Source organism: Gouania willdenowi, chromosome 12, assembly GCF_900634775.1.
Source record: "Gouania willdenowi chromosome 12, fGouWil2.1, whole genome shotgun sequence".
Lineage (NCBI taxonomy): Eukaryota > Metazoa > Chordata > Actinopteri > Blenniiformes > Gobiesocidae > Gouania > Gouania willdenowi.
Window position 1 is genome coordinate 23,906,757 of NC_041055.1, and position 18,533 is coordinate 23,925,289.

An 18,533-nucleotide genomic window follows, 5' to 3' on the forward strand; every position below is an offset into this window, starting at 1 on the left:
CTTACAAGCATCTTACGGAGTATCTGTTACTATCTCTGTGATGCAGCATTCACAAAGTTATTTTAGGAAAATAAAAGATGCAGCCCTAACTTAATATTAAAACAATAATGGGATTTATTAAACATGGGACATGATGTTAATGATGTGGTAGTTACATGAGGTTTATCATTTGAGAGTAATGTGGAAGCTTTGTATTTGCACTTTGAATCAGGGGGTGCTTAAAACACTGGACACCCTCATCAAAGGTGGTCAGCTACAGGGTGATCAAGCCTGAGCGTGCGTGCGTCCCAGAACGGTTTCCCAATAAAATATTTTTTACTTGTTCTACATCATCTTTGTTAATTACAATAAGTGTTCCTGTTTTTTAAAAAAATATTGAGACTCGTACCATTTGTTATCATCATTGTGTAATTTTTATGATGTAAATTGAGGGGGCAAATGCAGTATTGGCTCCAAATATCGGTTCAAAAAAATCAGCAGTCCGTATCGGTCATCGGCTAAGGCTGATGGGAAAAAAAATTGGTATTGGCAATCGGTCTATCCCTACTCCTCACTTTTACTGATGCAGTTTGCGAAGTCCTCAATCATTGTTTCCAATGAAACCAGTGTTTTTTGCGTAAAAAGGGTAAAACTTTAATTTATTTCTTTTGAAAACTTTGTTGTTCTCCAGCAATAAACACATGCATTCCATGCAACCATTTCTCCATAGAATACTGTTTTTTTCCATTTAATTGGTTCTACATGCAGGTGTTACCTTTAAGCAGTTACATACTGTAATAGTGAGAATTTGAGGGAAAAAAAAACACAATTTATTGTAAATGACTTCTGGATTTTTTGTTAAAATAATTATCCTGATAAATGTTATATTTGATCACTTCCTTTGATGAGTTCACAAGCCAATTAAAACTCACAACACATTTTACTCAGCATTAAATGTTGTTAAATGTGTTTATTGTCACGCTTTCACATCAGATCATTTAGATTTCACAGACATTCTGTAGAAATAGAAGAAAAATAGTAGCACGTCATAGAATACATTTTTTTTTATAAAGTTTTTCAGAGTAAGAAAAATAGAATTTTACGTGAAGCAGAATATTTACAGATGAGGAAACATGCAGTCAGAGCAATAACAGCAAGTGCTCAACACTGGTCCCTGAACCCTGAACAATAATTATCATCTGTTTTCAGCATAAATGTACAGATTGATAATCAGAGCAAAGCTACACGTTGCACTGAGCGAGGCAACAAAAGGTCAAAGTTTAAACAAACTTCACTTCAAACAGCATTAACGTCATGAACTTTAAGGACTTGGTGATTGTACCGCAGAATAAAGTGCAGAATAATGATTGGACAGATTGAAATCGCCATTTACAAGCAAAAAAAAAAAAAACAAATAAAAATAAATATTGAAAAAGAAAATCGGTTTTTCAGACTGCCAGATTAAAATATCAATGTTTAGGAGAAAAAGAAAAGTAAACAAAAGCAGAAGGTTCTCTATGAAAATCTAGCAGGACAAATTTGAATCATGTGACTCAACAACAATGCAGAGAAATGAAACGCTGACTAATCATCTTTGCTTTACTCCTCTTTGTCTTTGAGCGAGCTGCTTTCTCCGTTTGCCGCCCGTTGCTCTGCTGATCCGTTCTGTTTGGACTCCTTGACAGAAGAGGAAGAAGTGCTTTTTCTGTTTGAGGCTACATTTTCAATACAAGAAGGTGTGATTTCTCCAGTGAGCACGGCGTAGGGGGAGTGGCCAGCAAACAGGGTTTTATAGATGGCTGACTCGATGGATGTGAAGGGTGAGGTGGATGAGCCTGTCAGCATCATTCTCGACTAAAAACAAAAACACATTTGTTAAGTTAGAGTCAAAATAACAATAATAATAATAATGATTATTATTTATAAATAATAACAATGTGACAAATTATGGTAAAACTCATCAGGTTACGTTTCATTTGACCAAAACCCCAATTTGTATATAGAAGAAAAACTAAACACTTCTAAAATATGTGATTGGGAACTTTATGCAGTTTTTTTTAATTAGTTTTGAAGATGAATTGTAACACTTTTTTTTATTTTACCTTTTCCAATAAAGGTTAAACAAATGAAACCATTTAACAATGGTAATACAAATAAATAACCAGAATAAGACTATAACTAAGACTAAGAGTAGAAGTTGGATTAAGAATAGGGTGGAGGAGAGCTACATCTGTATCCACAGCACACGCATTATATTACATTATAATATGATTCAAGGTTGCAAATCATTTGATAGAAATATATGTTAATTCTAATAAATGTTGCCCATTTCTCTATACGACATATAGAAAGATGAAAAAGAAGTTGCAATGTTAATCATAATTTAGAAAAAAAAAACAAGTTGTACTATATTGAACTTAAATACTATCTATGGCATAGATATACTTTTAAAGAATATGAGTATGTATGTAAATTAAGACGTATATGAACATCTATGTACAAATAGGATTCAGCAAGTGTATGAAAGTGTGTTTGTGTTTCTAAACTTATAGTAATCAAAGTTTTAGAAACATATGAAGCATTGAAACATCTGCACAGTGTGATGATTGATCATAAGCTCTAGCTTTAGTCAAACTAAGTATTTAAACGGTGAGATTCAAAAGGTTCTAAGTAACTTTTAAATAATGTTTTCACATATTACATTAGGTGAAGTTGATGTACCGGAACTTTGGATTTATTCTGCTTTTTTTACTGCTTGGATTTATTCTATGCATTCATATTCATACAGGCAGCTTTTCTCTTTGAAGTCAGCAATTGTTTGTTTTTGTTTTTTTTAATACCAAAGTAAAACTGGTCAATATTTCCCTTCAGAGGAATATCCAAAAAAAGTAGTAATAGAGTTTGTTTTTTTGTTTTTTTTAACCTGTAGAAGTGGAAATAACACCGTTGCAGGTTTTATAAATTGCTAAAAAAAACATTTTTTGAATTAAAATGACAACTAACTTTGACCCTATAATTGATCAATCATTAAAAAGCTCACATTTCAACTTGAAAATGAAATTGAACCATTTTGCTGTTTATTACACATGAGCAGAAAATCATAAGCAGGACCAAAAAAAAAAAAGAAAAGTTGTGAACTGAACCGACTCCTATATCTGATGAAATGGTGGGCTGTTAATTTGACAGATGTGAGTGTGAGGGAGCTCACAGAAGCAAAGAGTTGAAAGAAGACGCGCTAGATTTATCGGTGTCTCCGTCAAGAGCCTAAGTTTCCCAGAGAAGAGGAAAAGGGAGATGATGCAAGCTGCTGAAAATGATGCAAAAGCCTCAGCCCTATGGGTAATACCGAGCTAATGTGAGTCACGGCAACTTCAGAAAAGCAAAAAAGGCAGAAAAGGTCATTTATAAGACGATGTGGTGCACAGGGAGTATGGAGCAGTGGTCGCACAACACGAGCAACGTGCAATACACGGTCAGCAGTGCTGGGACTCAGTAAGACATGACTTCCTGGGTTAGACCGCAGTGATTGGCGGCTCGTGTTAGTAGCACGGCACTGACCTTATTGGCTACAGTAAAGATGGTGTAAATCAGCATCAGGTGGTGCTTCTTCAGAGGCAGGTAGTGAGTCTGCTGCAGAGCAAACAGCACCGCTCCAATCAGAGTGATCTTAGTAGGGCTTAAAACACAAAAGAAAATGATCAGTGATGAGATGAAAACCTGTGGAGGACCTACAGCACGTCAAACCACTTCATATGGTTTATATAAATGAACAGAAAACAGAGTTGGGTAAATCAGGGAGTCGTGCTGAAGACGTACTAGGACATTTTGAGGAGCTCGTTGGTCTCTGGCTTCCACACGCCTCGAACAAGCTGCTCAAAATTACTAATGAGACCTCCTCCAGCTCCTAGAAACAGAACAGAAACCACTGAGAAATAGAAATGTATTTTTAAACAGGAGCATTGAGAGTAATGTGCCTGTACTAGTATCGGGAGGGGCCACGATACGCCCATAAAAACCTATTAACACGTTGATGTCGTTTACAGTAACAAACTCTTGTTCAAATGCAGCACCTTGTGTTGTTCTCTCTCCCAACTCTCAATGCTGCCCTGACTTAAGGCTGTGCAATTCATCAAAATTCTATTATGATTTGATTATTACCCTCAACGATTACAAAAAACATAATTGAGAAAAAACCAATATATATTTATTTATACATATGTTTAATTTGCTAAATAAAACAAACAGGATTTAGGATATCTACAAAAAATAAAGCTTGGCACACACAAGAAAAAAAAGGATTATTAATACTAACTTTGAGTTGTTTAAAGGAGCATAGGACAAGATTTAGAAACCAGACTCCATAGTGACACCACAGTGGTTAGTGCAACTGCAGCCATCAGCCAAACCTCGGCGGGAACGTGCATCCAATGTTTGTTTACCACCGGAGCACAGCTGATACTAGAGGAAGGATACCAAACCGAACCCTGACGGGACCCGATGGCACAGGTTCAGACAGATATTTAGAACTGGTGCTCGGGTTCGGTCACAGAGTCGTTTGCGCTGCAGCGTTCTTCCTTTCCTGCTGCAGCAGCCACGCAATGATCCACAGATGATGTAAAATGGAGCAGAGGACGATTATAAAGGAATACACAGTTGAAACATTCCTTTTTCTGCACAATAACACAGATTATCTTTATCTTTGATACATGGATTATGTAAATAGATCTGATGGGCCTCTTGCGTGTCTCTTGTTTGTGTTTCACTTTCACTTTTTGCGTGTGCTGTGATCTGATGTTGACATGAACAGTTTTTTGTTAAGAAAATCGGTGCTTCCCATTAAAACAAACGTATATACTGTATGTCATTTCTTTGAGAAAAAAAAGAGGTGTTCTACTGTTGGGTTGGACTCGGGTGAAAGAATGTGGCCCGATCCGCACTCCAACTGTGACACGGTTATTTATTTACTCTACGTTCATGTGATTGTTTACGGCAAGACCTCTGCACATGCCTCTGCGTACATCTGTAGAACCAAACAGTAGTTTAGTCCACGGTGTTCTTTTTTATTTCAGGGTTATTGTGACGCCTCTCCAAGCCGTCATGAATGCGCATCATTTCACGTCACCATTGGCGGAACTGTACTGCTGTTTGTACCGTAATAAAAGTACAAAATGTATCACAATGTGTGTGGACTCATTCTCTTTGGTTGTGAGCGCTTCATCACCCATTAGCATTAAAAAAAACTTAAAATGAATGTTTTTTTTTTTTCTCAAATCCTACCTATGCTTCTTTAATGCACGCGCATGCTAGCCCCTCTGCCCCGCCCCTCTCAAAGCTAAGGCTAGCTTGCAGGCTAGGAGAAACGCAACAAAAACACTTGGTAAACAAGCAAGGCAAGTGAAATTATATGTAACTGTATTTTATTTTAACTAGATTTATATTTGAGAAAAGGAAAGTATAGGATACTTTCGTTTGAGATTGTGTGTGTGTGGTAATGACTAATAATTAGACATAATTTTCTAATAATTTAAAAATATATAAATGTGCAATTTAATTAGTATATTTTTTATCAATTACTAGACATCTCAGGCTACCCCACATGGGATCAAGACTCATGTGGGACTTTAAGTCTATCTTTCTTTAAAATTTGATCAAAATCTGTCAACTACTTTTGACGTACAGTAATCCTGCTAACAAACAAACAAATAAATAAATTCTGATTTATACATTAGTTCCTCGGCGGGAGTAAATATGTCAGTATTTAAATGGTTATGCTTGATCAAACACATGCAGATGGTCACACACTGACCTCTGGCCCAGCCGATAGCGATCATGACCAGCAGACCATCCTTGTATTTTCCATGTGCCTGCGTCACTCCTCCCAGCACCTTCCATGTCCGGGTCACTTCCTTCATCGCTGACAACAGCAGCCTGAGGGGCCACAGGGCTGCACAGCAGTAGACCAGGTCCATGGGGCAGTAGAACACTAAATACCTGCACACACACACACACACACAAATTACATTGACATACACAGACACACACACAGAGTCAGATATAAGCTGCAAGGTTGAATCATGGAAGTTATTTTGACTGTAGCAGCACCTGATCTGATCAGCAGAGGTCACTGTGGGGATTATCAGGGCATTGTATTGTAACTATACAAATCACCTCTAGGGGGAACCAAACCCAGCACATTTATTCCACAGAACAAACCAGTTTGTGTGTGTCCTTTTCTGCTGAATCACAGGTTTGCTTCCTCTTATTTTGTGCTACTCCAACAGTGTCTACACGTATGGGGAAGGATTTGTCTCAAAAATATTCACAAATAGAGCCGCAATTTTCACATGCAGTTTTTCAGTTATTCACATTTTTTAAATCCACAAATATATCCACGTGTGTTTTATAATGTGTGTGTGTGTGTGTACTTGTCATGGATTATCGTGTGTAAATCTTCAATTGTGCTTGTGAATAGTATAAAATGTGTTTGTGGATTGGCCAACGTGTGCATTTATTTTTGAGACAAGCTCAGATTCACACATACACACGTATTGAAAGCTCCACCCCTCCACTAGGAGGCACTATTGAAGTCTCTGCTGAAGAGACATTTCATTTAGCGATACAAAAACAGATGCTACAAGAATATCTAATAATGTCACTGGTATTCACTGCAGTGTCACCAAAGTAACAACAATAAAAAACATTTTCTTAATTTGTTTGGATTTTTAATAATTAAGAAAAATTGAAAAAGGCTATTTAATCAATTCAAGTATTGTAGTAATCAATCAATAATCAATTAACACTGAAACCGTTTAGGAAGGTGTCTTATTTTTATTTCCTCCCATTTGTCAGTACAGTAATGGTGTCTGATTCTCTGTGTGGTGAGGATTCTAAGTTTAATTACTATACACTATCATGTATTTGGCCAAACTGGTTCACAGTGGACCTATGCCATTTTTACTGGCATTTATGAAACCCTGACATTTACCAGGTGACTGAAGCCAGCAGAACACTGGTGCTGTTGGACAAAGGTGCCACTGGGGGCTCAGCCAACATGATCCCAGACAACACTGCTCCTCCGAAGCAGTAGAGCATGGAGCTGAACCAGCAGGCGATGGGACTGACCCGGGACACGTCCTGAGCTCCTGCACAGGAACACAAGCATGTTACACCATGTAGGTCATCATTTATAGCTCACAAAGGTTGTGATTAATTACATTTTTCAATTACAATTACGTCTCAGATTATCCATGTTCAAATACAATTATAGTGACACACATTTTGTCCGATTACAATTAAAATTCTTATTTTTTCCCTTACAATTACATTATCGATTACTTAAGTTCAATTAGAGTTAAACATAATTAATGAGCCTTAAAATAAACAAGAAGACACTGTCATCAACATCCCCCATGACATTGGTTGTCATTATAACTCACAACCTTTTCCTAAATGTCCTAAATCTATGAACTTAGATCTATACATAAGAAAATATTATCACATCAGAATATGAAATGACTAACTATCTTTAACGGTTTCTAAGAAAAGCTTTGATGATAATTCGAACACAGTAAAAAAAAAAAAAAAACGGCACAAGGGCAATAACTCTGGAAACAATATTTGCGCACTTCTCATTTTCGAACTCCATCAAGGTATTTATACCCTGAAGCCACACACCAAATTTGGTTATCGTATCTTAAACGGTTTCTGAGAAAAGCTCAAACCTATATCCCCCCTTCACACTTTGTGGCGAGGGATAATAAGTCCCATAAAACGTAACCTTTCTCTTAGCATCTCTTGTGATAATGGGTCAGTTTTGACCCATGTCTTAAATTTGCTGTAAATTACACTGAAAAATAATATCTATTATCTAATTTGTTTCGCATATCTTGGTTACCTTATTTTTGGTGTGGGCGTCTGATCCTTTTTTCTGTCAGTGGTATACCCCTAGATTTATTTATTTTATATTTTCATTAATGGTAAAATACTGAAAATAACTGAGAGGTAATGGGAAAAGTTTGTCTGGAACATATTTTAATGACTGTTAAATAACTACGTATGTAGTAACATGGTTCCCCAGGTTTAAATAAATTGTAATTGACAAGATTTTCATTGAATTTCCATTCCATGTTTGAGATTGTGTGTGATTGCAGAACATGAGCAAATAAAAGCGAGTTATATAATCCCTTTTATTGGCACAATCAATGTAAATGTAGAGAAAACACTCTCAGATAAACAGAGTTGAGGGAGTTTGATACTTTGACCCGGACTGATAAATTTACCACCCAGTCCTTAAATATTAACTAGTTCAGAGTCATTTTCTACACAGTATTTGCTTTTTACATTCCAGTTAAAAGTGCAGACACTGATTACATCCCTTCAGAAGCTTTGTGTGGTCTTGGTGTCTCCACCCTGTGTAAAAGGAATACTGCGTTCCTTCCTGCGTACAATCTATTTGCACATCACAGACAGGACACTTAGCACACGCTGAGGTAAAAGCATGTCTGATGGTTGTGTAATTTATGTGCCACATATTCTGCTACCAGTTTCCGAAGCCCAAAAGTGAACCTAGTATTACCCCCAGTGTCACTGTAGCTGTACACAAGACCAAACAGTTAATCTGAGGATTACGGAGAGAGATTAGAGTCTCCTGGAGGAACACGGGATAAACCTTGAGGATTTACAGCTCCTTCCACTTCCTCTGCAGTCTACTATGGACTCAGCCTGCTCAGATAATTCTTCAACCCTATATTCCTTCTCAAAAAAAATAAATAAAAAATGGTACTTCACCTGTAGTACTCCACCTCTTGGTCATGGGGAGGTACTTCCTTCATATTTGCATTATTATAAGTCATTTAACAGCACAAGTTCCTCAATCATTATCTACCTTATTCCTGCAACATCTACTGTAGATATGATTGTGATTTTAAAAAAGTAGCCAAATTATAAATTATTGATAATCCTTTTCAAAATTAGGATGTTTTATAGTTTTAAAACAGGAGAAAACAGTTCCACTTTGTCTGTTTACCACACACAGGAAGTTGCACCCATAATCAGGAAGTCTCAGCCCCAGGAATAAGGCTTATGTTCAGATTCCGGGATTATTCAGAATAATAAGCTTTTCATGGGAATATTTTTTTGGAATTAACCTGAAAATGTTTAATTATTTATACATCAAAACATAAATGTCAGTATCCATGCAAAAATAATACAAATAAAAAACAATATTTCCGCAGATTCATTTGTAAGATGAACTTTACAAGTATCCAAGTTTTGTAAATATCTTGTTTTTTAGGGCTTGCAAAAAAAAAAAAGTCAAAAATGTCAAATGTGATCTCAACTCAATATCTTTATAATGACAGAAACAGCAGCACTAATACCAAAACCTGCTCTTCAAGCACAAACAGTGCAGTGTTTGTTTATTTTTTCAAACAATCAGAAAAGCAGATGAATAATTTTAGATTTGGGCTTTATTTAACTTTTAGGGTTAGACAGGCAGGGGGCGTGGCCTCAATCTCTCTGCAGTAATCAACAGTGTGCCATGTGCAGGTGACTGAGAAATAGCACAGATAATCCTAATCTGGTTGTTAAAATTCAGGAGATGCTAGAACATATTTTCTTAAATATATTTAACATCCCTCTTAAGGGCCAACCTTTAAATTTGTAAATTCCCAGTGTATTCCTGTTTAAGTACAGTATAGTGTTTATACAATATGATAAGACCTAACAAACTAAAGATCCACTAATAATCGGCACGGTAGATAACATTCGCCAAAATTCAGCCTTTTTATAATAATCTGAATAATATAATCTGTAGTTTATTTTAAAAAGCTCCCCTTTGACTCTTATAGCCACTTCTCTGTCCCGCCTACATGAAACTAAATTGAACATTTTTATGCTGTTTTAGAATGTGACAAATTTTATTGTGCTAATGGTAATGAAAAATAGCCATTTGGCTAACTCTGGCACATTTACTGTAATGTTGATTAATGTACATTGTCCTTGTCAAATAAACAAAAAATAAATAAAATAAAATATCGGTTTTAAATATTGATTATCGGTTTCCTTGATTTGTAATATTCGGTATCAACCTTAAAAAATAAATCATATTGTTCGACCCTCATAACAGACCGTCTGTGATTCACATAATGATAATAGTAGGGGTGTCCCCATCTGATATTGATATTGGATATCGGTCCGATATCAGCCAGAAAACAAATATCGGATTTTATCGGACTGCATCTAAAATCTCCGATATATATTATATTATAATTATTCAATTGTTGAATACTGTAAATATTATGTTGAAGGTTAAAATGTATGTAACCAATTGCTTAATAATAAATGGGTCAGTTGTTCTCATCCCTACTGCTGCTGACTATTGTTCTCTGTTTGAGTAACATCACTTGATCAAGCCTTTTCTAAACATTACACACTACAAAATAATTAATAAAAGTACGTATGATTCGTGCTGATATCGTAACTGATCGATATCGGTATCGGCCAACACGACTGGCTGCAATATCGGTATTGTATCGGAAGTGAAAAAGTTGTATTGAGTTAATAGAGGAAACACACTGGTTGTTATTTACTTCCTCTGTGATATTCCCCAGCACAAATACTTTATACTGGCGTTTATGCTCAAACAGCGATTGTAGTGTCCACAGGAGTCGTGTGTTGCTGTGTGTTATTTACTCAGTAAACATAGTGGCCCTGTCTGTCATCAGCTCTTTATTCAGAGCTAAACAAACTGCTGCAGTCAGTGTCTAAAGCTAAAGAGTAAATGTAGAAGCAGAATAAACGCCTGTGTTCATAGACGTTTACAGGGAGAATGTGGACAAATGAAAACACTAACATTTTATATTTATATTTCGATCCCTGGCAAAACAAATACAGCTTGACTTGATCATTTGCATTTTAAAGACAATGCAAAGGGAAGAGATTTACAAGTAAAATCTGTGCAGCAGTCAAACAACACTGTAAACAATCATGCTGTGTTAGGGCTGGGCAAAAATAAATAAATAAATAAATAAATAAATAAATAAATAAATCGATTTAATGAATTTGTAGATGAAAACAATTTTTATTTAAAAAAAAAATTAAATATATATATATATATATATACAATTTTATTTTATTTTTTTCCCCACCAGTTTTTTCAGACTTTTTTGTGTTCCGTTCTTGTGGGTCACCGTAGCGCGATGTGATCCAGCCCCCTCTTTGTTTACATTTGTTTACCCTTTGAGTAGGCTATATGTGTGCCACAGGCATGTTTATTTTCTATTCGCACTATGCTGAAATGCTAAGGGAAGAGTTTATTATTTTTTTTAGAATTGTAATGTTATATGTTATAAAATATGTAGTTATCTGATTCCTTAATCAGAAAATTGAAGCCACAGTGAAGTTGATGTTGCACTTTTGCTTAATAAACCTGGGTTAAAGCTTGAAATTGTTGAATGACAGAGCCTCATATACTTTTTATATTGCACTTCTGAAAATATATCTGACGTCTGGAGTGATTTTCAAGTACATTTAAAATAATAAAAAAAAATTGAATCAAAACTCAAACTTTTCTTTAAAAAAAATCAGATATTTTTTTTTTAGGGCTAAACGCCCAGCCCTATGCTGTTGTTTCGTCTTCCCAAATCCTTCCTCTAATATATATCTTTTTTTCATTAAATCTCTCACATATTCTCTTCTATCCTATCTTCTCATATTCTTTACCACAGAACCTCTTCATTTTCTTTCTTTTGTTTTTAATAATTCAAATTTACACACACAACAACATACCGTAAATAGGTCTTGTAGATGAGAAACTGATAATTTGTTTTATGGTAGCACTGATGAAAAAAGTTATTCATGCACATTTACAACAGTCTTCATTGAAACATCCGAAGAAAACCCCAATCATCTGACTCTTATAGCTAACTATGTCTAATGTCTACTTAAAGTGAGATGTTTGTAGTTAGGATATAATCTTCTTTAGACACACAGGCAGAAAAAAATAAAGTGTGGCCAATAAGAACAAGTGATGGATAAATTGCCCTTTAAAAAATTTAATGGAGGCAGATGCAGGAGTTTCTCAAACAATTCACACAAGAAGCTTCAGTATTTAATATCAAACTTTACTGATAATCTTATGTTTCTAATGATTGACTGGCTAAATTGTATCAAAATAAATCATAAAATGTTCTTGTTTTTATTCCAAAATACGCAGCCTTGAGTACTTACTGCTTATTACATATCATTACTGCTCATTAAATATAATTACATATCATTACTGCTCATTAAATATAATTACATATCACTACTGATCATTAAATATAATTACATATCATTACTGCTCATTACATATAATTACATATCATTACTGCTCATTAATATAATTACATATCCATACTGCTTATTAAATATAATTACATGTCATTACTGCTTATTAAATATAACTACATGTCATTACTGCTTATTAAATATAACTACATATCATTACTGCTTATTAAATATAATTACATACATTACTGTTTATTAAATATAACTACATATCATTACTGCTTATTAAATATAATTACATATCATTACTGCTTATTAAATATAACTACATATCATTACTGCTTATTAAATATAACTACATATCATTACTGCTTATTAAATATAACTACATGTCATTACTGCTCATTAAATATAATTACATATCATTACTGCTCATTAATATAATTACATATCCTTACTGCTTATTAAATATAACTACATGTCATTACTGCTTATTAAATATAACTACATATCATTACTGCTTATTAAATATAACTACATATCATTACTGCTTATTACATATAATTACATGTCATTACTGCTTATTACATATCATTACTGCTTATTAAATATAACTATATATCATTACTGCTTATTAAATATAATTACATATCATTACTGCTTATTAAATATAATTACATATCATTACTGCATATTACATATTACATATCATTACTGCTTATTACATATTATTACATATCATTACTGCTTATTACATGTAATTACATATAATTACTCCTTATTACATATTATTACTGCGTATTACATATAATTAGATATTATTACTGCGTATTACATATAATTAGATATTATTACTGCTTATTACATATTACAGCTTATTACAATGTGAACACTAGTCATACTCAACTGCCCCATGATGCATTACCAGTGGAATGTAAAATCATCCTGGGAGCCACTTCAAGCTAAAAATCAAACATCCCCTTTTCAAAACAAAAGCATCTCTTCTGGTCTTCCATTAGTTTTTTTTTATTCTTTTGTAAATAGGGCTCTTGTTTTGAAGTTAACCGGAAGTTTTGTCAGTAGCACAATGGCAAGTCGCCGAAAATCTCAGAAATGTCGGAATGAAATGTGTTTTCGTGAGTTTTATGAATCAAATGAGCACATGTTGATATTCTACTTGGTCACTTTCTCACTTCAAATGTTTTCTGAACTTTCAAACGTGGAGAATCAACAGATATTTAGCCTCAGTGTGTTTCAGGTTTTTGTCTTTGTAGGTTCGAAATGCATCTTGGTAAACTTAATCATATATAGTAGACAGTAAATACTCATTGAGTTTGGAGTGTATAGTACAGAGTGTGCTTTTTCAAACACAGCCGTTCCTTGAGTCCAGGCAGGCTTCTTTGGTTCTGGTAGTTGAGGGCATTGCAGCTGTGATTTTCTTTATTTTGATTCACAAACATATTTTCCTTATTTAGTTGTTTGTTTTAAAAAGTTTAACTGCAACATTACAACATTACTTGTATTCATCTTTGAAGTAGCAACCAAAAAATACGCAAGCAAGAATTTTTGAAACATTTAAGAGGGTGAACAATCCTTCCTTCAGTGTTTACAAGTTGGCCCAAAATAACTCCTCATCAAACACACGAGAGAACCGACGAGCTCCTTCAAACTGCTTTACAGAGAAACTGCTAGCATAGCATTGGCATGTGTCTCAGCCTTTACGTCAGGATTTCCAGATTATTTTGTTTAAATTAATAACAGTGAGTGAACTCAGGAAGGAAGTCAATAAACATTGGATAGACATCAGAAAAGCCTACAACGGTTAATTCCATTCCATTCTATTTTAGGGAAAAGTGGAAGTGCATTCCCCCCACCGCTTATTTTAAAGGTCCCATGTCATGCTATTTTTCACCCATCTCCATTTGTTCTAAGAACCCCAAAAACATTGTATTTGAGGTTTATTTTCCCAAACTCACCTGTTTTCCAAAGTTTTAGTCTGTGAAGAGTTGCTCAGAAAGTGACTTTTCAGAAACAGGCTGATTTGCGGCCCAGTTATGCATATTCATGAGTGGGCGTGTCTATAGACGGAACACTGACTTCATCCTCCTTCGCACAGTGACGTAGGGCCAGAGGACGGCCCGCCCTTGTCCCACCCACTCTGTAGCCGAGCTCATGCTCAATGAGCACAATCGTGTCTGTTCACATGTCAATCACGGCAGTGAGCTTCCTGGAGGCGGGGCTTCTCCAGCTCAGTGCCGCGTCAAATTTGTCATGAACTTGGGAACGCGTCATCAAATTGGAGCGAGGTGTTTGGGCTCACCCTGCAGTAAGAAAGGAGAAAATCACCCTCTAACTAACGATTGAGGGAATCAATGAAAAAACACTTTGGGCATGTGTATGAAGCCCAAATAGCACTTTTATGATATTAAAAGCACATAAAAGTCAATTTAGCGTAACATGGGCCCTTTAAGGCTGTTTATCTTGAGTAAAGTTCATGATCCTCATTGAGAAAGAGAAAAGTTTCTTTAAATACATTTTCTAAAAACCTGTTTCCTTCTTCAAAAAAATATGCATCCTCCAAGTATCAACATTTGCAAAGTAATCCCTCTTAAATAGCAGAGTATTTTCTATAGGGAACTCTGTGTACGTGGGCATCTTGTCTGCATATCTCACTGTGATTGATGGGATAGGGCAGGACAAAGGGTTAGGGGTTCACAGCAGCTCAAATGCTTCGCGGGGCAAGTTCAGAAATAGACTCTAGCTTTACAGCGGGACTACAATGGGCCACATGGATGTTCTCGTCACTTGCGTATGTGAACGAGACCAGTTGAAAACCAACTCCCGGTGCAGTTAAAGTCCACCTGTCACCAAACGCTATATCTGACATACTTTGGCTCAGTGCCAATGTGCCATACATGCAGGCTAAGCTTGTACAGCGTGTAACACTTTGCTTTTTTCAATGCTTTTGTTTATTCTGTGGGTTGTAATTATTAAACACATTAAAGATCTATTCTAAATGGTGACAAATTTGTGTGCTGAAGGCAGCATCAACCAGCTGATGATGCTTAACATCTGTGGCTAACTATAGAACGACAGAATGCTGTGACTGTTATGTTGTGCCCTAGGCACTGCAGTATGCTTCTGTTTGTTGAACACAAACCCTCACAACGTTTAGCACAGAATACACTAGTTTATAATTAAAGTCATTTCGTTTGAGCTTTTGGGCTAAATTAAAAATAGTTTTGTTGTTAGCACTCACAGCAAGAAAACAAGGAAACGTCCAATGTAAAGTTTGCAATATGGTAGTATGCTATAAATGCTAATGTAGATTTTTTTTCAGGCTCTCTTTCTTTTTTTCCAACAGCTTTTTTAAAAACTGCTATTTAGTTACAATCAGACCGTAGAATGCTTCTAGTGTCCAAATAATAGCATAATAACTTTACACGTCAGAGTAGAAAGTTGGTGGCATGTTCCTGGCTGCATAATAGTACGAAATAGTAAAACAACAGCACCAAAAGAAAACCCAAGTAAACATTGGAAGAACATGCAAACTCGGATCAACCTGAGAATTGAAGAGTTGAATTCTATATACATTGGGGGGAAAACATTTTTGATTTTGTTTCGTATTTTGGGGATATAAAAAAAAAAATTGAATACTACCGTAATTAGTTAAAACGTAGAAATATGTTTCTACTGTTTAAAAGAATGATAAATAAATGACATTCTTTTTAACCCAAAAACAATCTAATATTGTTGTTGATTGGCTAGATTTTTCTATGTAATCACACTGTGACAGGCTGACAAGTAACAACCTGCTAAGGCTAGTGTAACCTCCCTTCTACTAGTTGTTAGCTGCATTAAGCTAAGGCCTTATCAGGTTTCACAGTATACAAGATAGGATCAGTCAGTATTCAGCCTGGTCAAAAACACATAACATTAGAGGAGAGTGCAGTAAACAATTTCAACAAATCACAACACAATTCTGTAACCAATGACAGCTCCCAAGTATATGACATCATTCGTGTTTTCTAACTGAATAGGATCTAGATGTATTATTAAGTAGTCCCCATTTACCAAAAGTTAACATAACAGTTTTGATCACAAGTTAGATCTTCTTTATCTATCTTTCTAGGGATGGTCGATAAGGACCAAAACTCATATTTCAATATTTTTTCCTCAAAATTGCGATATACAATATAAATCTCGACATTTTTAGCTCAATAAAGTCGTACCAGAAAGACAATTTTGGATTAAATTTGCTGACAAAAAATGCCACACATGCACATTTATTCTTTCTCTACTGCGTATGATTTAGAGGGAGATTTTTTGTTTGTTGATGATTTTAAATTTTTTCACTGATGATTTTTAATGGTTTTTTTGCCGACTTTAATGTTCTTATTGTTTTTAAGCTGTTGAATGTTTTCGATTGAACTTTTTTGATCATGTAAAGCACATTGAGTTGCCTTGTGTATGAAATGTGCTATACGAATACATTTGCCTTGCCTTGCCTTAACAAGCAGCTGCACAATATGTGCAGCATCTTAACCCATAAGGGACAGCACGTGCGAGTAAGTTCTGTAAGTGTGACTTGTTTAGGGGAAGGTCTGGATTAGGTTGCACTCATAAATCCTTCTAACTGTGCTTTTCATGTTGTTCTGAGAAGTAATGAAAGCAGTGACTCCTAAAATGAGTATTTTAATCCAAAATAAGCAATGAAATGATCACCAATACTCGATATATCTTGAATCTCGATATATTGCCTGGCCCTATATCTCTCATTATCTAAAATATGTTTAGTTAAATAATGAATTTTTAAAAAAAAAATGCTTTTTAAGAGGCATTATGGTGATCATAAAATGATGCAGTTGTTGTTTTTGTAACATTTGAGTGCAATGGGACAAAAACCAAAAGTGATTTAGTGATATTTGACTTAGAGCAAAAAAAAAAAAAAAAAAAAAAAAAAAAAAAGTTAGAAACAAGTTAACAAGTTATTTATTTATTTATTTATTTATTAGTCATTACATTAGTTTGTGTGGCTGCGCGATAAATAAAGTAGTCATTGCAAACTCAGGATAACAAGTTAACACCGGTTAGCACAGCTTTCTTACCTGGCTGTTCCCTCAGAGCCATGATTGACACGATGTAGTGCGCCATTTCAAAGTATGGAAACATGGACAAGTTGGCCAGTCCATGGGACAGTTCGTCTAAAGCAAACACTTCCAACAAATCCATCGTTTAGCAAAGGCAGCGAACCAGGCTCCAGCATCCGGTAAACACTTGGTTAGTGTTGGCCCTCAGTCCCGGTCCGACTGTCACCAGGAGCCCCGCACAGGTGTTCCGTGAGCACGGAGGGGGGCGCTACAGCTGTGAGCTCACCCTAAAGGACAGACGCTGGTCGCCTGGCAACATGAATGTAACAACCAGGAGACGCAGACGGACATGACTGGAGTTTTTACTCCGTCAGTGACGCTGTCATCAGCGAACAGGACGCATTCCTGCTGCTGCTTCCGCCATGCTGGTGATGTGGCGGGAGGAGCTAAAGCTGCTTTGTGATTGGAGGAATGTTGGCACTGTGAGCCAATCACCTGTCAGAGTGGGGCTGCGAGAGGGATTTGTACAAAATAAACAAACCCCTATTTCTAGTGATGTCACTGCTTTGTTTACACAGCAACATTTGGACGTCAGCTTGGTAAAAATGACATCAGATTTGACCGCAATTCACATTTATGATCATTTTAAAATCCTTCCCAAAATATGAAGCAACATATTTCCCAAGATTAGTGTCTTTTGTATAGGGACCTTTAACACAGGGATTATTTTAGGAAGTTATTAATTTTATTTGTTTTCCTTCAAAGTTTATTTAAAAAAAAAAAAAAGGTAAGTATTAGTGATAGAGCTGAATAATGATAACTAGACAACAGGTAAAGACCATCTCTAAAACTGCTGCTCTTGTGGGAATTATTCAGTATGCAGTAGAGGTGGGGCGATATACAAATACGATAACAATACGAGGTGATATTTTTTTGCAAAGGGAAAAAAAACCCAAAACAAACTGTGGTTTAAAAAATAACCATGCTTTTATTTGACTAACTTCACGCATACTTAATGTGGATGGGTATAACATTTTAATTGAAGGGAATATAAATAATAAAATTAATAATTACATGAAGACAATATTTACCTAAGGCTGTTAAAGATTCTAGTGGTTCAGACATGTGACTCAAATGCCTTTTTTTTTTTTTGTCACTTCATGAAATTTATTTTCAACTTAGAATCGTAGAAAATGA

At 35.3% G+C, this 18,533-nt stretch overlaps 1 protein-coding gene across 1 annotated transcript; it reads right to left on the reverse strand.

The window, feature by feature from the left end:
• Positions 1–929: 929 nt before the first annotated feature.
• Positions 930–17,771, reverse strand: tmem38b (transmembrane protein 38B). Its single transcript, XM_028462785.1, has 6 exons — positions 17,355–17,771; positions 6,965–7,121; positions 5,786–5,970; positions 3,796–3,883; positions 3,538–3,655; positions 930–1,833 (listed from the first exon to the last, which is right to left on the reverse strand). The coding sequence occupies exons 1-6, from the start codon at positions 17,476–17,478 to the stop codon at positions 1,579–1,581; spliced, it is 927 nt and encodes a 308-aa protein (XP_028318586.1). The 5' UTR covers positions 17,479–17,771; the 3' UTR covers positions 930–1,578.
• Between the last annotated feature and the right edge of the window lie 762 nt (positions 17,772–18,533).